The 27,240-nt window shown below is 37.9% G+C and overlaps 1 protein-coding gene across 3 annotated transcripts; it reads left to right on the top strand.

Moving 5' to 3' along the window:
• The first annotated feature begins 342 nt into the window (after positions 1-342).
• On the top strand, positions 343-27,240 carry p4ha2 (procollagen-proline, 2-oxoglutarate 4-dioxygenase (proline 4-hydroxylase), alpha polypeptide 2). 3 transcript variants are annotated; one of them, XM_056398050.1, is made up of 16 exons: positions 343-480; positions 8,874-8,973; positions 10,726-10,822; positions 11,855-12,006; positions 14,213-14,350; positions 15,885-16,124; positions 18,506-18,702; positions 19,390-19,566; positions 20,136-20,206; positions 20,453-20,552; positions 21,120-21,173; positions 21,791-21,850; positions 21,922-21,987; positions 23,423-23,491; positions 24,763-24,859; positions 25,710-27,240. In XM_056398050.1, the coding sequence occupies exons 2-16, from the start codon at positions 8,892-8,894 to the stop codon at positions 25,778-25,780; spliced, it is 1,671 nt and encodes a 556-aa protein (XP_056254025.1). In that variant the 5' UTR covers positions 343-480; positions 8,874-8,891; the 3' UTR covers positions 25,781-27,240. The 3 variants fall into 3 exon arrangements, with proteins under 3 accessions (XP_056254025.1, XP_056254027.1, XP_056254026.1); XM_056398052.1 differs by lacking the exon at positions 21,922-21,987 and having other exon boundaries at positions 25,710-27,239; XM_056398051.1 differs by lacking the exon at positions 21,791-21,850 and having other exon boundaries at positions 25,710-27,234.

Raw genomic sequence — 27,240 nt, 5'->3', positions numbered from 1 at the left:
AGGGGTGTTCAACATCACTTTCACTTAACGTAATATTGTTTTATCATCCAATATGAACATTATTACTATCATTATTATTATTATTATTATTATTATTATTATTATTATTATTATTAATACATTTTTTTGTTTTTCAGTACCAGCAGTCGTTGTAGCTCTCAGCTGCTGGTTGAAGTGCAAGTAAAATTGCTGCTTGATAAAACCAAACCTTTGCCTATTTGTTTTCTGAGTAACCCGACGGTACCATACATAGGTTAAGAGTCGAAGCTTACGAGGTGCTCTTGAAGGCAACGCAATAAAGCTCAAGGAGGAATGTCTCTGCGCTTCTACTCGTGCTATTAAGGTCAACGCTCCAGGAGGTTCTGTACGTGGCAGCGACCAAAACCCCTCTCTATCCTGTTCATAACCAGGGGGTACCAACTGAAACTGTGTCCACATACCAAGGTGTGACGTTGCTCTGTAATACCCAAGAGAATAAAGGTAAGAAAATATTAAATATTGTGTAGAATTAGCTTAAAGAGCCCGTGTTTAGCTCTGTGGAAGGGGGCTTGAGTGGTCGAGCTCGTGTCCTCCCGAACATGCTTAGATGATCAATAACTGGGTCCAACAGGTTTCTTTTTTCTTGGAGTCACGCTAGAGATGTGTGGCAGCAAGAAGGTAACGTTACAACTGCTAGATATTTCTTGATGTATGTGTTTATTTCCGACATGTTTGTTACATTGTAATGGGAGCATCGGCTAGCAATGTTTCTCAGCGAAACGGGAGAAAGTTTTTGAAAGTTTGCACAAACTTTGTGGCCGAGCATCTCCGACGGTGTTGCGCACATGACATTGTTGATTTCGCTCACTCTCTTAAGTTACAATGACGTCATTTTTTTGTATTTTGGTGCAGTTAATATAAATCTCAGCGCATGAAGCCTGCAGCTCGCAGTTCAGGAGAGTCCGTGGACTCAAAGAGCTACAGTGTTGGGAATTTCTAGAAACAACTGTCTTGGGGCTGACGTCACCGGCACGGCTACTCTCCAGCTGGAGATGATGAGCAGATCCAGGGTCAGCAAGACGAGGCTCACGTTTTTGCTGCCGCTCAGACCCAATTTTACCCAACTTCAATTGACAAACATTCAGAGTTAATGATTATTGATTCATCTGCTTAATCATTTGTTTTATCTGTAATGTATGACCTATAAAAGCATCAAATTCTCACATCAGAGAACCTGGAACCAACAACTGTTTTTGCATATTTGCTTCAAACAGACATAAGGTCCTGATTGTCCAAACAATTGCTAATAAATTTTTTTCAAGCTCCAGATGTCTCAAACCGTAACATATTCTCATAACTAGATACCAGTAGAGGTTTGATTTGATACTACTATAGCTGGTATCTAGTCGTGGGAATATAACAGGGCTTCAACTGATGATTATTGCCATTATTGTCTAACCTGCTGATTATTTTCTCAATTAATCAGTCATTAAACTGCGAGAAGGTAAAGCCTTCAAGCCTTCAAATGTCCTGTTTTGTCTGATCACCTATCTAAAAAGACATTCATTTTACTTTGTCTCAAGTCAAAGACAAACAGTAATTTCTGACATTGGAGAAGCTGGAACGAGAGAATGTTTTGCCTCGCTGAGTGAGGATTGACTTAAGCGATTAATCATTTTTCTAAATAGTTGTCATTTAATTTCCCATCAGTCTTCTTGTTGAATAATTGACTAATTGTTTCAGCTCTAGAACTGACCCTTTAATCTGAGCGAGTTCACAGTGGTTGATCAACCACAAAGGTTGGTTAGTTCGTAGGTAAAAAGCTCCAAAAGAAAAGACATTGGTTTTGTCCACCCTCTGCAAATAGTACAAAATGCCAAATGAACAATCAGGCCCAGTATAAAATGTTGGAGGCATGCCAGGTGAGCGATGCCCTGCAGGGATGTTTATGTAGCACAATGGTAGTAATTGTAGGTGGCAGCCATTATAAATGGGGTGCATTAAATCTGCAGCAGGCAGCATGCACACTCAGGCTATGCGAGACACAGGTAGGACATAGATTGGCTTAATGAAGTTATTACTTACAGTTGTCTCTGTCTGATGAGCTCCCCTTCTCACAGTCTACCTTCTTTTCCTTATTGCAGCCACTGTCCAGTTTGTTTATGTCTCTTTATTCTAAACATTGAAGCAATACTTGTCTAAATGCCTGGGATATTTATACTTATTACAACATTTGTTTCTTGTTTTATTGAATGTTATTTGTACAAGCATTCAGTGTTTACATACCACAGAGATTTTTGGATGGAGTGGATGGTGTGTTTGTGTACTCTTGCACTTAAAGAAAACCTGTGTGTGTGTGTGTCTTTGAGTATTTGTGTATTTGTGTGTTTGTGTTTGTGCTCATGTCCATATTTATGCTTGCATATGCATGGATCTTTGAGCCCGTCTGTCTCTTAATGTTAATGCTTAGTCTGAAATGAGGCACACTCTGTAAACCGGGACTGTGTGGTATGAATAGGTTGAATTGGCAACAGCATTTTGGTTACAGATTACTGGTGTTTAGATAGTCTGCCTGCTACATGAGCATGGTTTCCGCTTTAAGTAATATTGATTGATTTAAAAAAAAAAAAAAAAAAAAAAAAATTATTTTACCAACAACGTGGCTTCAAATGTTTTTCATCTCTCATTGCATCTGAGACATATTTGCTTTTCCATCAACTACATATGGTCAGCAGAAGTCTTGGAAGGATCTTTTTTTTTTAATTTTTTGCCATACACAGAGATTTACTACACTGCTCTTCCTTCCTGATATTTCCTAGTGTACAGGGTCAGCTAAACCCTGTGGAAATAATCACTTCCTTTGTCCCAGGGACAGACTAAAAAGCCACAATAAGTGTTTTTATTGGTTGGCTGGTTGGCTGTGTAGGGTTAGGAAATTGCTTCAAAAACTAGAAATTATGCTCTTTGCTCACCCATCATGTGATGTTCAGTGGAAGTGAAAGTCAGAACAGTTTTTTGTACACTTGGTGTAACATTGCCTAAAGAGTGAATGAACTTCAGGACATCATTTGTCTTATCAAATAATCAATCAAAATTTCGCTGGCAATGACGCCTCAGAGCATCACATTGATCTAATTATAGTCTAACTGTGGAGGAACAGTTGTTGTTCTACCCAAGGATTAAACTGAAATTGCACGTGGCAACAGCAACGACAAGTTTGAGTTTGAAATTGTTTTCTTTGCTCGAGGACAGTTAAAGCTTCGAGAGTGGCAGGCAGTGATTGCCTGAGCATGTTCACGGCCTGTGGATAACTGTACATGCACAGATTGTATGTGGCTACGTAACATGCATGAATCACTGTGCTCTTGTGTATTTGCATGATTACATGACTCTGTATTTTGTCTATGGCTTTGCGTGGGGAGTACATGCCAGCCCTGTTTACTGATTGACATCAGTCAAAAAAATACCTGTTCAGCATCGACCATTTGTTGCTTATCTCTTTGCACCATATGCAGCCTTCACAGTGTGCAAGGAATTGGCAAGCATCTCATCTGAATTATGAGGACTACAGTATTTTACTCCATGTTAGCTCTACCAAAATACTGGTATTAGGTCTTCGCTGCCAAAATGTAATATAGAAACCTTGTAAACTGCCATGATAAAAAAGCCCCCAAGCAGGATGTTTTTTCTACACTCGGTAACAGCTTTTGCAAAGAGAAATAGGAGTGAGTTTGAATGTCTGGCTTTGTCAGACAGTCATGTGTGAGGTAAATAGCTCCATATTTTGTTCTGGGAATCACTTTTGGGTGTACAGGGACATTGTTATCTGTTTGAATGCGTTGGATTTTCCAGTGAAGCAAGAGTCAGGCTGCGGTTCAGTTTTTTCATATGCCTCATCCTCCTGGTGTTCTTTATCTTGATCATTTCCCTGAACTATCCCACGTCCTACACATTAATTATATTTTGTAGATTTGATTCTGAATGACAAATTTAGTTTATAAAACACATTTCCTATAACTGTTGCTTCACTTGCGTTGATGTCGCTCTGTTACTTACATCAGTGTAAGTACTTTCTACTTTTTGGCATTGCACTCGTTTGCATTTCTTATGAAATCATATTTTTCAAACTACCATGGGAGAAAAAGGTGATAAAGATCAGTTTTGTCCTTTTTTCTTGACACATGTTTTAATCTGTTTTCCCTCAAAACTAACAATGAAATGTGTTTTAATAACTTCCCCAGTTGGCACTTGTGTGACCCAAGACAGCTGCTGCTCGGACCAGCCAGGTTTTTGTCTGTGGATATGTTGAAGTGAAGTGAAGTGCAGTCCAGTAGAACTAAACAAGATAACTACAGATGGAGATTTTACTCCCTGAGTAAACTTTTGCTCTAAAGTGACCCCTTCCCCATTACAGACCTTGGATCCTGACAGCTTTGCAAGAGAGTGTGTGTTCCTTATCTCTCTCATGGAACCAAACCTCCATGTAAATAACAGTCATCTGAAAAAAATACAGAAGTTGGTGAAAAAAGAGCAGATTTTGTCACAGCAGAACACTGCTTAACACTGTACTCACTTGTTAACCAATTAACAAATAACTAAATGTTGTCACAGTGACTGAAAATGCCAAACACCACAAATGACACACTTTGATGTTTAAGAAAGTCTTTGCTGCGTATAAAAAGAACTAATTCTCTGTAGTAGAATCATCAGAGTCAAAGAGAACAGAGTACAGACTATCCTTTTTTTCAATTTGAGGAGAGGGTGGATAAAAAACACTGTCCAGTTCTGTCCTCTGATGACCTATCGTATATAGATCCTGTCCTGTCCTCTCCTGAGTGCTATTCCCCACATTTGCCAGAAATGCCATGCAAGGGTCAAGACTTGGGTACTAAATGTAACAGGCCCCTTGCCAGGAATGTGACGGGTGTTACGGCCTGCAACAACAAGTAAGACTGTGTTTGGGCTGGGCAATCACACAGGCTGTAAATTACAAGGAGAGAGCTTTGGTCCTGCTATTTGTAGTTTAGGACTGTGGTAATAGTTATCTGGGCTGGCACTCACCAAGTAAAACAAATGCCCTCCTACCTAACGCACTGGAAGCTGAATTAGTACCAGTAGGAATACATTTCCCAGAGAAAGGGACTTGGGAGTGATTAATGAACCTTTTGTTAGCAAGGAGTAGAAGTTCTCACCTGAGAGTGAAGGATATCTCTGTTTATGGCACCGAAGTGAAATCTGTGGTGTCTTTTTCTTCACTGGTTCTGGTGTACACTCAACACAAAAGACTGACTAGCTGATTCTTCCAAATTTAATGCAGGAAAATAACAGGAAATAGCACCATTTGCACACAGTTGAAGTCTGAAAATATTTTTACATCAACAAATGCAAATCACACCCAAATTACTGTTTAGTTAACCTATGTTTTGAGTTCAGCCTCAGCCAGTATGCATATTTGGGCGTCGTTCATTATGTAGGAAGCTTAGGCACTGATTTTCTGCTTCCGTGGTCGAGTCCCATCCGTGCGCTATGTGCACCCAATCCAACTAATCAAAACACTCATGCATGCATAACCAATATTTGTGTAGTCTTCTCAGTAATTACGTTAGATGGTGGGAAATTAATTAGTATGCATGGCATAGAAGCCAGTTCCATGTTGAAGTTGTATTTTCTTGTGTTTAATTTATCGTAATTTGTAATAATAAGGCCAAGCAGGCACATCAAAAGCTTTAATCCACTCAGTATATTCGAGGAGGCGAAGAGGCTGATTTAATAGTAGTGTCATTCATTTCTATATCTGTGGACTGCGTGAGTATGTTTGTCCTTTCATACCTTCTGGCAGCTTCCAACAAGTTAGGACAGCTCTGCAGCTCTCCACCACCGTGGAGGAGAGAGGATGACATTTCTATGTGAAGTTGATGTGCTTTTACTCCTAGGCCAAAAAGTAACACCAAATATGTGTTGGTGTGTGAATTTCCGTCCAGTCGTATTCTCAAATGTTTGATACACAGGCACTGACCAATATACTCAAACCCAATGTGGTGAAGTCCAGCAAAAATAACTATAATTGTAAATGATGAAGCTGAAATGTGAGAGTCAAAGAGAATGCAGAAAACGAGTCCTTTCGTTTCACCAACACAATTACTAAGAGCAGGTTTGTTGATCAAAATATTTGTGAGGTTTTTGGTCTTTTTTTGTAGTTCTTCTTAAGATTCATCAGATGGCTATTTAAAAAAAAAACAACCTTGTTTTCATGTAAGATAGTGTTGTTCATAATTAACTGCTTAACCATAATACGTTGAATGTCCAGGGACTTCTGTTCCCTCTGAGCGGGTATTCACTGCCACAGGTCTCACAGTTAACAGACTGCACATCAGACTAACCCCACAGCATGTCGAAATGTTGCTACTTCTGTATAAAAAACTGAAGAAAAGCTGACCACTGTGCTGATTTTTTAATTTTTTTATTTTGAGGTTTAATGCCAGTCCAACTATGTCACGCAAGCAGTAGTCTGGCTGTTCACACCAGAAGCACATTTCTCTGCGCAGGTCAAATGATTCTGCTCTTTTTTTTCGTGCGTAGAACTGATCTTCACTTCATGAATTTTTAACGCAAAGCTTTTCATGTGTTCCTGGATCAGCGGGATGCTGCTTCTTCTGCAACAATGAAGTTAAAAGAACTGTGTGCACACTCACCTGTCTCGCTCTCTGCTCAGACATTCTGGATTGTTCCGGTCCACTTTAACCGCTGTGTATTGGTATTTTTTGTATAAATAAATTACAGACACTCTCAGTCTATTCTAAATAGCAGCCTACAATTTAATCCTGCAGGTTACCGGTTATTGGTGGTTATCGAGCATCGGCTATCTGTTAGGAAAAAAAACATTCAAAATGAAGATCCCTTATGTGAGACATGCAAGACTGAAACACTCTGGAAAGTGGAACTTGAATTAACAGTGACTTGCTGTATGCTTTAAAGCCATTTCCAACCCTTCACCAATAATACTGTTAGTTAGTACCATGTTGTCTTGGATGTTTGTTTCATTAAAAGTGTCCATTTGGCACTAATAAATGAAATTCTATCTTCCAATATGTTTTGCTTTACAAATGATCCACTGAACTCTGATAATGTCATTGGCAGACAGTTGTGCTTTTGTTCAAATTTTTTCCCTGAAGCATGTTCACTGACATTTTGTCCTGGAAATGTACTCTGCATGTTGGTGACTCACTTCCTCTTTGACATTATGTTGGTGTCCTGGTGTCCTCAGGTTCATGTTAAATGTTTCCGCTTAATGCATTAACTAATTTTGACAACAACAGAAAGTTGACTTGTATTTTGTCAGTCATGTAAGTGAAATTATTTCTTTTTCACCTAGAGCAGATTCCTCTCTAACACACTAACAATCAAGGTGCCACTTTTCAGCTTCAGATCCTCTGTCCCACTAAGCTGTTGATTAGATACTGATGCAGAAAGAAGTATGTGTGCGCGTGTACGTGCGTGTGCTGGCATTTGGAAGTATGTATTTCTAAATGCTGTTTGTGCACACAGTCAACAGAAAGCAGTCATTAACTGAGAAGTGATGTGGTAAAGTAGAATTAGACGAAATCCAAGAGGAGAAAGTGGAGCAGTGTCACTCTCACAAACAAAGCAAGGCCTCAGTGCCGGACTGTGAACAGGAAGTTTCTGCCAGGTGATACGTCATTGTGTAGTCTTGTTTTTTCAGCCTCAGATCTGTTGTTGGCTCCGCAGTAGCTGAAAGTCCACGCAGCTAATGTTCCTTTCGCCCTAGATAACACTATTACTCATTTGAAAGAATGAATGTTTGTTAAAGCAACGTGGCAGCCTCTGACAATAACATCCTAAAAATCATCATTAAATGTAGAATTATGGGCTTTTCATAGCTGTTTGAACTGAAACTGCCAGTGATAGCAATCTAACTTGCTGTTTAGTGACTATTTTCTAATAATTATTAATGAAGTCATATGTTAAATATGTCAAGTAGATCTTTGATTGCAGGTTTAGTATGTGAAAGATATAACCTGTTATGGTTGAATTGACGTTAACATTCTGAAAGAAAATTACTTGAGAGTTTCTGCAGTGCCAGCTCTGGTTTATAATACTATTACACTTGGCACGGATTTTTATTTAGTCCTTTCATTAGTCACAAAATTTTTTTATTAGGTATCTGGAGGCCATGTTGAGTTCCAGACTAGAACATGGAAAAAGAAAATGAACTGACCTTGCATGAACCAGATGTTTTGTTGTGCTTTGTGATTTTATAATATGAAGGTTCCTACATATATTCTGCAATGTAGAAACAAAATGTTTTATTACAAAAAACACAATTTTTTTCCCCACAATGTCCTTTTATTATTCTTTCATAATGAGAACCGGGCATAGAGGCCAAGATGACAGCTTGCCTCCCAGCAGGCACTGGTGACTCATTTGTAGGAAACATACTGGAAAGTTTGAATATTGTTAGACCATCAGTTGATTTAGTATGGAAACCCAGCATCATTGCATAAACTGTTGACTCAGGGTAATACAAACTGCAAGTTAATTTTTATGTGTTGTTTAAGAATAAGACAGAACCACATATTGTGATCAAAATAGTGTTTGTCAGCCAATATGAAAGCAAAGCACAGTGCCAACTTTTGGATGGACATGGTATGAAGTATTGAAATATTAAAGAGGGACCTGTATGGAAAAACATGAACATACACTCAATCAATAATGGGTAAAAATGTCCCCATGTGTTTAACACTGTCTGGCACAATTTGTTCATTGGCCTAATGAATAATAACCAACTGGCCTGCTACACAGGAGTATTTTACGACATGAAAATTAAATGAGCTCAGATCGTGTGATACGTGATGTGATAATGTTTGTCATTGCAGGTTATTGAAAAAGACAGAATGGGGAAGTCTCTGTTTTTCATCTCCTGGGCTCTGCTCTGCTGCTGCTGGACCACACAAGCAGAGATCTTCACCTCTATAGGTGAGTTTTTAAAGAGCTACATTGTTTCTTGAGTTTGCTACAAAATTCTCTTTACTGATGAAATATTTTGCTCTTATTATGTATATTGAACTCACAAGGCAGTTGACACGCAGTTATTGTGCTGTATAATCAGAAGAAAACCTGAATTTTGCTTTGAAAGCTATAATAAACTTTACTACTTTACTACTACTCAACTTGGACTTAATATTTAATTAGGAAAGTGCAGCTGCTTTTACTGTCACTCTCTGTGGAAATTGCTGAGTGCTACATGTAGAAGAAAACAATTTTTAGCTCAGGAATGCATGCCTTTTATTTGCCATAAAAAGATTTTAAATGGAGGTTGTGGGCAGGAAGGAAAGAAGTCTTAGTTTATTTCAAGGTAGCCTGAATAACTTTTAAGATAAATAATTATGGTTCACTGATTCCTTTTTTCAAATCTGTGAACATTCTGTTAAGTTTTTGTGCACAGTGCTCAAACACAGCCTGGTTTCTATAGGTGTGATTCAGAGGTCTTGTCCACACTTCAAAAGAAACAACAAAACAGAGCCTGCAAATCCCCCCTAAACTGTTTATTCGTCTTTTGTGCCCTCATAAATCTAATACATGAGAAGAAGACCTCTGCTTTTGATAAAAATATATGAAGGATTTTTCCCTTCTTTAGGTCTGTATGTGGTATCAGGGAGTGTTTCCACAGGTCACTTACAAAAAACTCGAAGGCAATAGTCCGCTGTCCGTCTCAAGAATAGTTGTTAAGACTCTGATAGAGTAAGGCTGGCCCAGTCCCCAGCTGCAGTTGCCATAAGCAACCATGGTCATAAAGATAAGATGGACAAAGCCTCCGGTCAATGGAGTGAACAGTCTTAACACACGGCCCTTCAGCTCTGGGGTAGACTGTCTTATCTTGGGAAAGTATTGCCTAAAATAAACAGCATGACTTAGATCAATATGATTTAATGTTTAGGATTTGGTACCCAATAGAATCTTCACACGTGTGGATAGGTGCTGTGGACATGTACTACATATTGTATAGGTTTAAATACACCCTGCAAGGAAGATGACCTTCAGAACTGGGTGCTATTACTAAACTGTAACTTGTATTGCTCATCTCCACTCTCCTCGCTCAACCTTCAATAAATGCTTCTGCTTTAGACATCTGAAGTTTCTTTCAACACAATTTAACCAGCTCGCAGGATTTCCATCACACATTATGCATCGCATAGTCAACAAGCTGAATCTCATGACTTAAACAGTCACTTAAGTCAGACTGATTTACTGCACTTGGCCCTTCTGGGGTTGGATGCAAAAATAATGAAAGTGTTTTTTCACTGTTCCTCTTCCCTGGCAACCCCTGTGAATTAATCATGGCTGCACATTTCCATGGAATTGTTTACTATGCACACCACAATCCGACCATCTCCTCAAAGGCTCATGGATGAACACACCTCTGCAGTTTGCTGAGTAATTCTATACAATCAAAGTGCCACAGTCTGTGGCTGAAGATTTATTTTTACCTCAGCCTAATTATAAGACAAACAGTGATACCAAAAATATATTTTATAGGTTTTTAAAGCAAGGACCAGTACCAGCAATACTCTCACTGTTTTTGATTAAATAAACCAAGGCAAAAACATTGAGTAAAGAAGCTTTGAAGTAGTAATAGACAGTTTTTTCTAGCAAATGCTAAACCTGCACATTACCTGAAACCTCTCCCTCAGTATCTGTCTTCCTGTCTGTTTGTCTGTCTCTCTGCAGGCCAAATGACAGACCTGATCTACACAGAGAAAGAGCTGGTCCAATCCCTGAGGGAGTACATAAAAGCAGAGGAGTCAAAGCTCGCTGCAGTCAAAAGGTACATTCTGAGTCCTGCTACTGGTTACTTTTCAGATTACTATTATACATACAAAATATATAAAAATGTATATCATTATCTTATAATACGTAATATATTGTTAAAGATTACGCCAGCCTTGTTGGCTTTTGATCCCAGTGTCTACTTGTCATGTTGGTTTGGTGGTTTCAATTAAATAACAGTTAAAGGCTGTAAGAGGTCAAATTGTCCAATATTTCACAAAACAAGAAAAGAAAAAATGACAAATTAATACAGATTTGTGTAGCAGAGTTTTTTTTCTTATTCTTTCTTCTTTTGTTAATATTATCATGACCCCTCAGATTTATGTTGTGACCCTTTGGAAGTGCTCAACCCCTAGGCTGAGAGCAACTGGACTAAACGACTACGGAAATATAAAAGTCACCAGTGCCAGTTTTATGCAGAACAAGTCATTTAAACTTCAGTGAAGTACTGATAGTACTGAGGGAAGTACTTTCTTACTTAGCAAGGACTTTTTATGCAGAGCTTTTACTTGTAATGGATTATTTTAACACTGTTGTATTAGTAAGTAAAAAATCTCAGTGTAGTCTTGTGATTTTGATGTTGTCAGTTTGAATCCAGCTTCTTATCACTGACCTGTTACACTTCATTTGTCTAATGTTGCTTAAGAGTTACCATGATAATCCAAAATAATCCCTCCTTTTGGATTAAGGAATTAAAATTTTCTCCATATCACTGGCATGTTTTACAAATATTATAAATATCTTTCAGAAACAGGACAAATTAAGTAAAATATTTATGTCTGTTCCATCAACAATAAACAAAGCGATTGGTTCATATCAACAATTCTTTAACCATTTATTGTTTAGAACTGTGGAAGTTTATCACAAGAGCTGGAGTATTTTTTATCTAATTTGTTTCTTTTGTTACATCGGCAGGTAAAATCAATGTGAAATGATATGTAGAATGTGTGCTGTGTCTTTAAATATATACTGCATGTATCTGTGTAACAGGAGCTTCCACAGTAGTAACAACACTGTGTCTGTCTTTTAGCTGGGCCAAGAAACTGGATGCTCTGACCAGAGTGTCCACCTCTGATCCAGAGGGCTACCTCGCCCACCCAGTAAATGCCTACAAACTGATGAAGAGACTCAACACAGAGTGGTCTGAACTGGAGAGCCTGGTGCTTCAGAACCCTTCAGATGGTGAGGAAATTCCCCCTAAAACAGCATGTGGGTGAAGGACGACTGAACAAGTATGCCGTGATTTAGCTTTGCTGGGAGCATTATTGTTTTCTGTATAATGAGTAATAATACCTCTCCATCTAATGAGCAAACTGTGTTCAAATAGGGCAATAAACAGTTTTTGGCCTTGCTTTATCTGTGTAAAATTGACTCCTGTAGCATCTGTGAGTCTGTGTTTTTTGGCCACATGCAGAGTCTGCTGCCTGACAGAGTATACAGACATTTGCTCCCATAATAAGAGCACACTGAATATGTGACCTGCCTGTGTCTGTGACAGCTCAGCCCAAAGGGTACCAAGAAACTTATTATAATTATTATTTAAATCCAGTCTAATTATTTTTTTCCCTGTCTGTCTGCTTTAAATAATGACATATCTGGAAATTACTATAAATTTTGCTCAAGTTGAAATAATTTCAATCCAGTTAGAAAGGTGTTTGCATCAGTTTTGCTGCCCGTGGCTAAATCTCAATCTGTTAGCCTCAGCAGTTTTTAACCTTTCCTGTTGACACTGCATTCATTCCACCTTAAAATATCGCTTCACCTCGTATAGTGCATCTGAAGAGCAGCATTCACCACTTTTTCTATGGGGCTAGTCTCAGCATAAGCGGAGAGTGAGCGGTCAGGGTCGAATAAAAGATGCAGAGCGGGTGTGAGCTGACTGGTTTGACTGCAGAGCGGAAAGTTCTGTTGTGCTGCTCTGCTCAAACACTCGCCCCACATGAACAGAGGGAGAACAGAGACTGTCATGTTGTAGCTGCAGCTGTTCTTCATCTCTGCATATTTTGACCATGTTCTCCCTCTGTGTTTGCGTGTGTGTGTGTGTGTGCATGTTTAGACCTAGGTCCATATCTGTGTCAGGCAGATGAATTGAGCATGAGAGTGTACTGGGTGTCGTACAAGTGAATCTGTATACGTGGCCATGAGTCATGAGTCATTTTCCTTTATCCACATTTTGTTTCTCTTTAAGCAAGTTAAAAGAAAAATTGACACTGAGAGAGAAAGAAGGATGGAATTTGGACCTTTGCCAGTCATATATGATATACAGTATCACACATGACTCTGGTATGTAGATGAAAAAGGTTCCTCCTCTGAATACCCCCAAGCGAATACAACACATAGAAATGTCACATCTGCCCTTGGAAGTTTCTGCTTTTACTGAATAGCAGATGGTGATAAGGAATATGAAAGGGCACACATGATAACATTTCTCCAATGCATAGTTCTTGTTAGTAGTCATCATTAGCCACATGCAGGAGACACTGAACTAAATTTGATTACTTGGTAAAGGCAACTTGAGGATAATATTGGTCACTCAGATGTCTGTCTGAGGTCAGAACAGAGGCGCTGAATTATTTACAGAAAGTCTGGTACTGCTGTGGCAGGAAAGCTTGTGCTGACTGTGGGTTATGAGCCTGAATACATCAAAGATATTGGCGACAACCTTTGTTGCCTTTGTTTTCATTAATATTTTTTGTTGCAGACACGGTGAGACAGGAAAAGAAAGACAGAAAAGCTACAAAGACAAAGGCCCATTAGAAGAAAGAGGGTGATTTGCAGTTTTATTGTCTAATGTATTTAAATTTGTTCCAAGTAAAATCAGTATCATTTATGTTTCACTTCAATAGAAGAGGAACATTAACCCAATCTCTGGAAACTCATAAAAAAATGTAAAGGATATAAAAGGTGTAAATAAAATCAAATCAAATGAGTTTGATATTAGTGTGCATTTTCACCCATTATGTTTGTTTCTATAAATGTCAGCTTTCATTCGAGAAGTACAAACACATCTTCTAAGACCACCCCCGCCCCACCCCACCCCCCCCCCCCATTTGCGTGAACGCAGCGTTGTGTGTTTAACAGATATCAATGGTTGTCTATTGATAACCATTGTTTTGTATCAGTGAGTGATACAAAGTAGCAAAACTGACTTTTGATGGATTGAAAATTACTCAAATTTGAGTGTTTATTAACAGTTTTGTTTACTTAACTGTTACTATAAATTATTTTCGCCTTAAGTTGCTAAGTTCTAGCAAAGTTGTACATTTAATAACCTTTGGATAATTTGGTGATTCTTTAATTCCCTTACACTTTTTTCTCTTATCAAAACATCATTTTCATTTAATTTCAAACATTTCCAACTTAACCTTATCTTACTTTCTTTCTTCAGGGTTCATTTCCAACATGTCCATACACAGACAGTACTTCCCAGATGAGGAGGACGAGACGGGTGCAGCCAAGGCGTTGATGCGTCTTCAGGACACGTACCAACTGGATTCTGAGGCCTTCTCAAGAGGAAAGCTGCCAGGTAACCAAGGAGTGTGGCGTGATTTTGTAAAAAAAAATAGCATGGATATATTAACATCGATAGAGCAGTGTGTACATTTCTAAAAGAAAGAGAGGAAGGCAAACTGCATCTGCCATTAACAATTTTTGTGTGTTTGTGTATTTATATATTTTCTTGTGAAAACCAGTTTGAGTTTCGGACCTCCTGACAGAGTACATTTTTGTGAAATTAGGTAATGTTGACCTGTCCTCACCTCTTCAACAGTTCTAAGAGTTAGTTTAAGGTGGGTCAAGTGTTATTATGTTATTATCAGTTATTATTTTGGTTCTAGGACATGACATGACTGAAGATTAACTTTTTATGTGGTTAAGGATCTAATGATTGAATTATTTACAGATCTATTAACTGGCATGCAGTACTGACTCCACCATGGTCTTGTTTTATACTTCAAATAGTCACCAAAGTCAGAAATCCTCAAACTAATACACATAACTAATTGTCAGTTGAGATGTACTTGAAGTATAGTTGCTAGGTTTGAACTGCAGCCCCGTACCAGTGGCATCTAGACACTATTTGGATGCAACACAGGTATGAAAAGGTGTGTACTTGTGCAGACTTATGCAAGTATGTGTTTGTTTTCAATTAATGAGGCACAAGCCTGTTTTTGTATGAGTGTATCTATGCCATTTGACTCTGCTTTTTATGCTGAACTAGGATCCATCCAATGTCAGTTGACTCTGCATATCTCTATCTGCCTATAAGCAAACAACTTTTAACCAATATATCATGGATAGTTGGCCAAAAAGCGAGAAATCAGATGTCTGCTAAAGTAGACATAGATTTACATTTTCATATTTTAGATGATGTTCTAACAGAAAAGTAGAATAATTAGTCTCGCTTTGTTTCACAAGATGCTCAAAAAAAAAAACAACACAAAAGATAAGATCACATAAGATAAACTTTGATGATCCCATGTAGGTAAATTGAAGTGTCAAAGCAGCAATGGAAATGTGTAATAAATATAATATACACCACAGGAGATTTATGAATCCACTCTGTAGCAACCACAGAGTGGATTCATAAATCAAAAATCTGTATGGAGAATGGAATCAAACGGTGGGTGTATCAGCCCATGTTATCTTACCACAGATATGTTGTTTTGGCATTTGCACTATTGTATTCTTGGATATTAAGTAACTAGAAAATGCTGCGCTGAATTATTTTTCAGCTGTAAAACTCAGCTGTAAAACTCCCTGCTAAGTACAATGATTAAATACTTAAATAACTAAATTAAAGCGGCTCTTATCAAAAATGATTTATTTATTAGACAAACAGCGTCTGATATATTGCTATCAGACTTTTTTTTAACTCTCGAATATCAATATCTGTACTGGCCTAAAGTTCAGTACGAGTTGGGCTCTATGGCAGATACCCGTGTTTGTCATGATTCACCTGTGATGAATAATTGATGATAAATATGTCATGAAAAGACTTCTGGTAAGTGAAATCACAGTACATTATGGTCAGTGTTTAAATTCAGTGAATCCTGTTCCAGGTTTGCACTCCAACGCCTTTTTGACAGTGGACGACTGCTACGACATGGGGAAGACGGCTTATAACGACGCAGACTATTATCATGCTGTGCTATGGATGCAGCAGTCTTTGAAGCAGCTGGATGCCGGGGAGGAAGCTGTGGTTTCCAAGGCGGACATTTTGGACTACCTCAGCTACTCTGTTTACCAAATGGGAGACCTGCCTCGAGCCATTGAACTGACACGCCGGCTGGTGGCTATTGGTAAGATGCAGCATAGGCAAGTGTACTGACACAGAAGATGTAAGCTGGAATCAGTGTGCACACTAACACACATAATCGCACAATCATTTATCTCAGCATGAGACTCATTAATTGGATCTCTTGGAACCATAAATGATGGGTGAATGAGTTCACGGTCTCAACTTTTGAGAAACTAAAAAAAGCACATTTAACATGTTTTTAAGGAGCACTGTTGAATTTTTCAGTTGCCTCCCTCCCTTGGTTAGCTGACCAGTACAACCACAGTCTTCAACAGTGGGATAACCAATGGGTTGTCTTCTTGCCGTTTCAGTCATCACTACAGTCCACCCTCCTCTCACTGCAGTGGTGCTCTGTGAGCAGCAGGGTGTTGTCCTTCCAGAGTGAGGGCCGGTGGTTTCTAACTGTTATTTTAGTCTCTGCTGTGTTGACAGCTGCAGGCCCTCTTTTTAGAGCTACGGCATGCTTGATTACTTGTCAAGTGAAATGAATTGAGGTAGAGCAGATGTAGCAGACACAGACTTACTTTGTGGCATCAAGTGCTACTAACATTGAAAATGCACAGATGCAACTCATAGTGTTACAGCTCAAAAAAAGAAAAAGGAAACTGAAACAGTAAAGTATATACAAAAGCAATAGTCTAGATAAAGCAAATACAATCATACTAGAAATGTAAGAAAAAAAGGAGTGGAGCAGAGGAAGGCAAGCAATCAATTTCAATCTGTTGTCAGTGACACATGTTTAAGAAATAGTGCGACAGTATGGGAGACTGACGGATTATACGACTCTGGGAAGTAACTGCACGCAGCCAAGAAATACTCACTGTTCATCAGTGAGCTTCAGAGTCACTGGTAGGCTGATTCTGTTACCTTCGAATAGAAGGAGTCTGGCTTTTTCCCTCATGTTTCAAGGCTTTATGCTCCTTTTTATTCTAAGCTAACCATCTGCTGGTTCCAGCTTCATATTGAACACACACGTATGAGATTTGTATCAATCTTCTCATCTAACCGAGCAAAATAGTGATTAGTGCGTTTCCCAAAATGTTGAACTATTCCTTTGAAACAGTACAAATCTAGGATCATGCAAGGAAGACCACATATAAAATGCAAGAAACATTTTTTTTTTCTAATTCAAGGTTGAAATTTGTTTGTCTTATGACCTGTATTAATACTTGTATAATCGTTCCTGTTGAATCTATCGATGGAGGTGCTTGATGGTTTCTTCTATCGGATCCCCATTAGTAGGAAAGTATGGTCATACTGGGCATCTCTCAGGACTGAATTTGTGTCACTAAATCTGTGTGTATTACAGCCCTGCTGGAAAAGACCACACATACTCATTTGTATCTCAACATTTGTAACTCCGCAGTATTTTAGTTACCTCCAGCAGATTGTTGAACTGCACCTCTCCCTCCTACAGTAAGACTCTAAACTAAATCAAGACTTGGGAAACACATGGTTTACTGCTGTGGTTACTATAATTTTGGTACACAAGGCAGCATCACTCTGAAAGGAGGCTCAGTATGTTGCTGCAAGAAAAGTAGTACTACTGCTCTATGAAATACTCCAGTACAAGTAAAGATCCTACATTAAAATGCCACTCAAATAAAAGTACTGAAGTAGTTGCAGTAAAATGTACCAAAAGTAAATGTACTCATTATGCACAATGGCCCCTGTCAGTGGGAAATTAGACTGTTGGCTCATTATTATTGCAACATATAAGCAGCACTTTAATGTTGCAGTTGGTCTATGTTGTGATCATTTTCAGCACTTTATACATAAACTGGCAGGTAGTTTAATATTTATCAATGCATCATATTGGTGATGATTATATGTGCTGTATTAATCTGAAAAGTAACTAGTGACTTTAGTTGTTCAGTATAAAATAGTGTAAAAGAAAAGTAATTTAACAAGTACCTCAGAAGTCAGTTAATAATAATAATAATAATAATAATAATAAAAAACTTAATTGCTTTGCACCACTGAGAAGAGAGAGTTCAGTGAAACTGAGTGGGGAAAAATTAGGTCCACAGTGACTGTTTACTATAAATGGTAAGTGATGTTGTAGTGAGTTTGTCTTTGATTAAATCATACAGTACTTGGTTGAAGTGATGAAATAAAGCTTAAACAAGCTAAAGTCTAGAGAGGTAAAAGATATCAATGTTTACAGTGCAATTCTTATCTTCTTTGTTTTTGTTTTTTTAGATCAATTTCTGTTAACTAGGAGTGATAACTTGTTTTCATTTTTGTGTCAACAGGCATGAAAGGGACAACACTGTTTAAAATTAGGATGTTTTAATTCAGTATTTCTTCAGCTCTACATGTTAGCCTGCTGTTCAGATGAGATCTGAGCCACTAAAAACCAAATATTTCTTGTGCTGACAGAACCCGGCCACCAGAGGGCAGGAGGAAACCTCCGTTATTTTGAGCGGTTACTGTTCAAGCAGCTCAATGAGCTGAACCAGGCCTACCAGCCTTCCTCTGAGGAGCCCATCCAGCTGGGAACCTACAGCAGACCTAAGGACCATCTCCCAGAGAGAGAGGCGTACGAGGCCCTCTGCAGAGGAGAGGGGCTTCAAATGGTGAGACATGAAGAGAAAAATAAAGGCATGTTGAGAATTGGATGTGATGTGAAGGCCTGTCGCAGAGAGGCAGTCAGAATACTTGTTCTCTTCATACATATCTGAAGTGCTAACATTCAGCTGAATTAAAACCTAAAGCAGCAGATACTTTGATCCTCTGCTGTAAGTTGTTTGTTTTCATGAAAATACACTTTTGGTTGAGCAGATAGATTATTTTTATATTAGATTGGTTACATACACACATGTGCTTGTCTTATAAAGCAGTGCATTATGCATTATGCTTTCAATTTCACAATGAATCAAGGAATGTATTTAATATTAGAAGAACAAGATACCTTCACCATGCCTTGAAATGTTTGACGTAAGTCGAACAACCATGAAAGAAACAGGCTTATAAACACATATTAACAAGTATTTGTATGTGGTTTATTTGATAAATATTTAAAATCAGTGCACTGGAGTTATTTTGAGCAAAGTATTAGAAATTCATCATGTTATGAAATTACATTTTGCCAGCAGGGAACAGTCAAAATTAATCACCTCTCCCAATATGATGGAAATTGATGCATTCATTGTCATAATTCTTCAGCTCTTCATAGATTCAGACGAAAAAAACGAACTCCTAACCAATACAAATAATAAGAAAAAAGCTTTATTATTTTCTGCTTACCTTATGTATTTCACCAGAACGACAAGAAGCGCAGCCGTTTGTTCTGTCGCTACCAGGATGGTAAGAGGAACCCTCGTCTCCTGCTGAAGCCCATGAAGGAGGAGGATGAGTGGGACAGCCCCCACATCGTTCGCTACCTGGACGTCCTGTCACACGAGGAGATTGAGAAGATTAAGGAGCTGGCCAAACCCAGGGTGAGACAAGAAGCAATGAATAAATAATAATAAATATACACAAGACATAAAACAAAATGAGAGACACACTCTTTGGATTTATCTCATCAACTCCATTTGTCAGTCGCTGTAATTATGCAAAATCATATTTGGTGGTGCATTCCTCTTACAAAGTGCAAGCAAAGGTTTGGATATCTTCTGTGTTTAACAGTTGTTCACAGCATTATGCCCAACAATAACGTGAAGCTCTGACAACTATAACATTGTCACATTGTGAATATTTACATAATCGGAGGCTAAATAAGACTAATAATGAGAAGAAGATTTTTTGCCCATGAGCTTATGATGTCAGGCACTGGTACTGTTAAAATGCTGTGTCTATGTAACAAGGACACAGTCAAAATAAATTATACAGGGCAATCATTCTTACATTCTGAATGTATTCTCATAGAGAAAAGAATATAAGGAATCAAGATTATTAGCTATACAGTGTATTTATGATATAAGATTAATGGGGAGAATAAATGTAGATATTTATAAAGATACTTATTTCCTCCAACTGTGTGAGTGTGTTTGTTTTATTTTGTCAGCTTGCCAGAGCTACTGTCCGTGATCCCAAAACAGGTGTCCTGACCACAGCCAACTACAGAGTATCAAAAAGGTAACTCTTTCAGGGGAAAGGTTCCTTGGGTACTCTCTTGTGGATATCAGTGATTACATTTAGATTTACATGTACTCATTTGGCAGATGCTTTTATCCAAAGCGACTCCAGGGACATCACTAAAGCTTCAGCTTTATTTTCAACTTGCAGGTCAAGGGGCGCTAAACTTGTTTTTACTGTGTTTAGTGTTTACTGTGAGTGTGTGTATGTGTGCACTATACTATGTACACATTTTTGGTTTTTCAGTGCATGGCTGGAAGGAGAGGATGACCCCGTCATTGAAAGGGTTAATCAGAGAATAGAAGACATCACAGGCCTCACAGTCACCACTGCAGAGTTACTTCAGGTAATCACTGACATCCAGTTTTCTAAATGACAGTTATATTCATAGTAATTCTCATAATGATAGGCAGAATGTATCTAAGAACAGTGTGTGTAAAAGAAACTGATCTTTCAGCAAAATAAATACAACATGGTACTTTTGAAGGGATTAAGGTTGACCTAGTATGTCTGAATCCAGGCTCAGTCACACTTCCGCTGCAATTACTTTTTATGGATTGAAAAATTAAACTGTGTTTCACCTTTTTGCAAAGAAAATGAGAAAAACAAAACAAAACAAAAAAACACGTTCTAACTCAGGAGCAGGATTTAGTTTGTGGTGTTCAAAGCTTCTGTGGAAAGCTACTTTAAAACCCCAACAGCAGTGTGTCCTCACAGAAACAATGCCACAGTCCCTCATGATAATCCGCACTCTTCAGTGTCAAAGAATAGTCTCCATTTAAGTTATTACATTAAATAACATGTATCAATATTCACAATGTCAAATCAATACATGTAGATACACTGTAGTCTACCAATACATTTTTAACCACATTGGTTTAATATATAATCATCTTTGTCAATGGCTGACCAGGTTGCTAACTACGGAGTTGGAGGACAGTATGAGCCACATTACGACTTCTCAAGGGTGAGTTCACTTGTGTGTCAGAGTGTTGTAAAGATGTAATTGACATGCTTCTCACATTTCCTACAGTCCTTTGAAATATCCCTAAATCTAAGCAGTGTTCTCGCAACCATCTATGATTTTTCACGTGATCTGTAGCTGTATGCACTCTGTGCGGTGCATCTGTGCAGCTGTTTTGCTATGGAATTATTGAATTTTTTTTATATATATATATATTATATATATATATATATATAATACAAAGGGTCATTGCAAATAAGACCTGTCTTGTTTAGCTATGGCGTCACTCACCTGGGGGTAAGAAAGTAGAAAATGATGAAAATGATTAATGGCCATTGTCTGATATGGATAACCCAGAAAGAAATAACTCTTTAGTAGAAATGTCTGTATGCTCCATGTTATCTTTATATCTTTATGTGCATTATGCAATATTAAGCATATAACATAAAGCTATTATTTTGAGATTAGATGAAAAATGTAATTCATTTGTGGTTTAACAATGTTTCTGACAGATAATAGAGTAGACTTGATTTGTTGTGAGTGTAGTTAGTGCCCTTAGTGGCGGACCCCTGGTGTGAGTCTTTTTGGTGATGGGTTAAACGTGTAAACATCTGTTGCAGCGTCCTTTTGACAGCACCCTCAAGGTCGATGGAAATAGACTTGCTACCTTCCTAAACTACGTAAGTACATGTGTGTGCGAGTGTGCAGCGTTTTCATCATGTATTTTTACTCTTGAATTTTATCTTCATAGAAAGATGAGCCTGATGCTTTCAAAAGATTAGGCACTGGAAATCGTGTGGCAACTTTTTTGAACTACGTAAGTACGTGCATCCAGTCGCCGTTGATTGAAGGCTGGGGGTGGCAGTCACCTGAGATCTACGCTCCATCCTCCTTTTGTTGTAGCTTCATAGGCGTAAGCATAAGCTCTGGTTCAATCTTGGACTTGGATTGATTGACTCCCATAGAGATTTACTAATTGGCATTACAGTTCTATAGTTGGAAACGTAGAATGGCTTGACGTAACGAGACAAGATGCGGAGAGAATACCCTAAAGTGGTGCAAGATAAATATCCCATCATGTAGATGACTGAGACTCTTTGTAGACAAATATTTAAGAATAAAGTTTTTCTGTCAATCAGTTCCAGTACATATTGTGGAGAGTTTTGTTGGCCGGTCCCCATTAACATGCTTTAGTTAGAAGCAACTCTTTATTTTACCCTTGTTAACACTGGGTCGTACAAAATAGAATTGCATCCAAAAGTAGGTACAATATTTTGTTCTTAAATGAGGCATGTAGTTGAACTCCCATAACCTTTGACTGCTTGACGTTCAGTGTTCACCGTGGTGCATGATGTGGATGTGCTCTAGTAGATTATTGATCTATAGTATACGATAAATGTCAAATATATTCGAATAGACAAGTTTAAGTTAATGCGAGATACGGATGGGATATAACAGGTCAGAATACAATGAAACCCTTGATTCCTTTCAATAAGGGGCAAAACCTACAGAAATAAGACAAAGCAGTTTTGTTTTGGTTTATTAAAATAGAGCAGGAAGAGTTAAACAAAGTTAAATCGTCATAACTAAAATGGTATAGACACTATTGATTTTTACACTGAAACACGCAATACAACGAAAAATTATCCAAAAGTCATAGCACATTACATATTTTAGATAATTGACGGTAACTTCAGATCAACAAATGCGTTTGACTCGTGGAGACAAGATGTATGGTGGGACACTACTGATCATCTCCGCTAAGTAACATCTTCTTTGAATTGTACCTGGAACAACTGATGGGTTAGTTTAAAGAAAGACCGTATTCCCTTTTCTTCTTCTTCAGTTTTTCTGGAGTCTTGCTTGATTTCCCTCACTGCACAGTCCAGTAGTGTCTGTAGAAATGTCATTTGTTATTTTATAACCCTTATTTCTTTGTTGGACCTTGTTTTTGATCATGTTTTATAATGAAATGACATAGAAAAACTTTTATAATTTATTACTAAATTTATTATCAGTAGAATTTGTCAGTTAATCAGCATCCATTGGCATTTCATTATTTTAAGAAAGGACATTTTCCTTAGCAACAAGTGTTTTGGTATGTTGACATGTTATATGTTGCTTTGACAAGTAAAACAAATGTATGTTTTGCTAAGCACAAACACAGATGTGCTCTTGGAGGATTGATGAATACCGCTGTGTATTCTTTGAGAAAAACAGAGAAGGTTTCCAACCTGTTGTTTTTTTCTCAGATGAGTGATGTCGAGGCGGGAGGTGCCACGGTCTTCCCTGACTTTGGAGCTGCAATCTGGCCTAGAAAGGTGATGACAACAGTGTGTGTGTTTCTGTGTGTGCATGGGAGAATTATATTAAATGTCATTTATTGTGTGTTGAGTGTGCTTACATGATGCTGCTCGTGTCTCCTGTGGGGAAATAAACAGTGTCAGTGTCAGTTTAAGGGTCAATGTGCCGAGACTTACTTTGGTAATTATTACAGTAAGTCGTGACATAATGACGGAAGATCTCATGTGTGAGGTTCTCTCTACATTATTCTGTAGTGTATGAAAATTAGCCAAAGATGTCATTTGGCAAATTTTGAATGGAAGCTCTTTTTTTTTTTTTTTTTTTTTTTTTTTTTCTTGCATGAAAATTGTTTTACTTTTGGACTTTTTGAAGTATTACATTTACATTTACTCATTTGGCAGACGCTTTTATCCAAAGCAACTTACAAGTTTCAGTGCAGTACGAGACCTTGAAGTAAGTACTAAATCTGTTCAATAAGGCAAAGTGCAAGGAGAACAGGTAAAGAAGTGCAGAGTAAGTGCTAGTTAGGCATGTCAGGGTTTTTGAGATGATACGCAAGAAGTGCTCTCAGAAGAGACGAGTCTTCAAGATATTCTTGAAGCTAGAGAGGGATGTTCCACCATCAGGGACAAACAAGAACAGTCTGGACAGCGATTTGAAAACAGGCATGGCAGGGCCATATGACATTCCTTGGAGCAATGCAGTGGCCAAGGAGGAGCATAAACTTGCATGATGGAGTCCAGGAAGATGAGTTTAAATTTGATTCAGGCAGCCATGGGTAGCCAGTGGAGGTGTAAGAGCCGCGGAATGACATTTGCCCCTTTAGGCTGATCAAAGAACAGAGACACCGCTGCATTCTGAACCATCGGCAGTATATAAGAACGTTTTGCTTAAGGTATTGCAAGTGTTTTCCAAATTCGATCAAACAGATTGATTTTCACTGGCCAGTCAGCATAGCTGTGGTAATATAGGCCCACAGATTGTCCAGTAAAGGCTGCTGCTTATTGTTAACTAACTTGTCTCACGTGTCCATGTTTTTTTTGGGTTTTTTTTTTGTTGCACGTGCTTCAGAAATGTGCTTTTGCCAATGTGCCAAGCAATAACATAGTTGTCAAACAACCAAAAGTCTGCTTGAGGACCACAGGGGTCAGTATCACACTGCAATAAACTGCTCAGCTTGAAGCCGCTTCAGGTTTTCTTCTCATTGCTTGTTGGATCTTCGTGTTCCTTCTCTCTCGTGAACACCAGATGTTCCCATCATTGTTTCGTGTATTTCATCTCTCCACAGGGGACGGCAGTGTTCTGGTATAATCTCTTCAAGAGCGGGGAGGGAGACTATAGGACCAGGCATGCAGCCTGTCCTGTCTTAGTAGGAAGTAAATGGGGTGAGTCAAAATTCAGATTCATCACATTTAACTATTGATACATTGAATTAGATAGCTACATTAAGATTGAAATCAAAGCGATAAAGTTAAAATTGCTTGTGACTCCATGTTACTTAACAATTCCAAAATATGCTGTTTAGAACAGGCTCTTTCAAGTTTTGACTGCATCTACTGGCTTGTAACTCCTGAAACCACACCCTGAAAGTTACTGATACATATAATAAATATGATATATATATATATATTTTCCAGAATAAAATTTTTTCTACAAACACTATTGTACAACAGCCTAGCTATTGTGCTACAAATACAAGGTTGATAATTGTAACCGTTTTACAAAATGTCAGCATTAAAACCATGCTCATTTGATATTTAGTCTGTATTCTAGTCTAGATAGAAGAACCTTGTACATTTTTTGTAGATCACAAAAAATATGGCAGTAAGGGCAATTTTAACCGATTCGCAGCATGTCCCTAGTACTGGTATCTGGACACCCAGATGTGTGCAAGTGAATGGATGTTTATATATAGCACATCCCAGTAAATCCCAATTAAGGGATCTCTTGGATAAACACACGCATACCTTAAATACCACTACCGTAAATAAAATTACACATACACAGAAGATATTGCATGATTTAAGAATAGTTTAGTTAATTTAGATATGAGTGAAAGCAGTTTTTAACAAGAATGAGCTCTCATTGGATGAACATTCATACAAACACTAAACTGTACTGGGAAAATATCTTTACCACATGCTGTTATTTTTTTCATTTTATTACACAGGAATTATTGAACTGTCTTGGCAATTTTGTGGTCCTCACATGTTTTTTGTTTTTCTGTTTTGTCAGTGTCAAACAAGTGGATTCACGAGCGAGGACAAGAGTTCAGGAGACCCTGTGGCCTGACAGAAGTGGACTGAAGATTGACCCACATCTAAGGAACATGCAAACAAAACACACTCACACACACACATGTACATGCTCTGTAGTGCCTTATTTCTGGCAATAATGCAACTCTCAGACACTTACAAAAGTGCTGTCCCTCTCAACTTGTCAACATGGTTAACAAATGTTTTATGAGGATATTGTGACACAGGTATGCAAAGATAATATATTTCTTTTCACTAGAACATGTAGAGCTCAGTTCTCTGTCAGGCATCCTCACACCACCCCCACCGGATAAAAAAGGAAATTAAGTGAAAACATTTTTTTAAATTGTTAATAACTAATAAACATTAAAAACTATTACTTTATGAGCACTCAAAATTAAATTACTGGTAGATCCAAATGTGTGGGTCCACTGCCAAACCTTTCTATTGATACCAGAACCTAATTCTTGGGGTTTTTTAGCTGTCAGGTGAACAGCTTTTACCTCAGACTGCTCTTACAAGCAACTTTCAATTTTTCATAGTAAAAACATCAGCATTAGTGGTTATACAGAGAAGCTTGTTTGAATTTATATATCTCAGCTGTTCCATACAGGATGGTGTGACGGTTTTTGTTTTAGATTTATTTCAAATTCACTCATACGTCTTAAAGACAAAGAACAAAAAGATTTACACATATTTAACATATTTCTGAATATGAAGCAGCTTTTGGTAATGAACAGCTATAGACTTTGTACTACATTCACTTTTTGCAAGTTAACCCAGAGTTAACCATTAACGCTAATTTTACAGTATGAACACATTGTCAAGTTGTTCTGCAAGTTCCTGAGTAGAACTGAAAACCTTTTTCATAAATATTTGACTGCCAGCAATCAGAAATGTCAGTTTACCAAAAAACCTTATATTAAATCTATAGTCTGGTATTGGTTCATTTTAGAGGTTTATTTGGGAAGCAGTCTCAGAAAAACAACTTTTCTCTGCTGGTTATTTTAAACAGAAATAGAGCAAATATTAGGAAATAAACATCCCAAGTTACAATCTTTAGCTTTAGCACTGTATCGTCTTTATCATTTGCATATATCTTTTATCATTTGCATCCAAAGTGTTTTTCCCAGTCCAGCCTGACAGATAAATACATTTCCTCCAAATCATGCCCAGGACATTTTTATTTATATAGTGTTTAAGTTATTACATTGTTGTTACATTGTGTGCCCTTTCTACAAGATGGCAAACAAATAAGTCAATAAACAGTGGCTTTTACTAAAATGTTTTGTGCTTTCATTCACAGTTTTCATGATTTCTCACCGTGTCATCAAAATCAGACTGACTCTAAATCTGTTGCCAGCGTTTTCCTATGAATCTGAAGCATGGAGTGTTTAGGATCCAGAGGCTTCATTAATACCATATCAAAGTCCTCAAAGTGTAATTTTTATATCCACCAATGTGCCTGTTACACCACCCACATGCAGCAAGAAGCTAAAGATGATGGCATT

This window comes from Seriola aureovittata, chromosome 15 (assembly GCF_021018895.1).
Source record: "Seriola aureovittata isolate HTS-2021-v1 ecotype China chromosome 15, ASM2101889v1, whole genome shotgun sequence".
Taxonomy (NCBI): Eukaryota; Metazoa; Chordata; class Actinopteri; order Carangiformes; family Carangidae; genus Seriola; species Seriola aureovittata.
The sequence above is the reverse complement of the archived record's forward strand: the minus strand, read 5'-3'. Positions and strand labels throughout refer to the sequence as shown.

Bases quoted from the DNA above. Each gene is read 5' to 3' on its own strand.
- p4ha2 (XM_056398050.1), top strand. From the start codon at position 8,892: ATGGGGAAGTCTCTGTTTTTCATCTCCTGGGCTCTGCTCTGCTGCTGC. The intron at 20,207-20,452 runs GTAACTCTTTCA...TTGGTTTTTCAG, and splicing joins AACTACAGAGTATCAAAAAG to TGCATGGCTGGAAGGAGAGG. The intron at 21,988-23,422 runs GTAAGTACGTGC...TTTTTTTCTCAG, and splicing joins TGGCAACTTTTTTGAACTAC to ATGAGTGATGTCGAGGCGGG.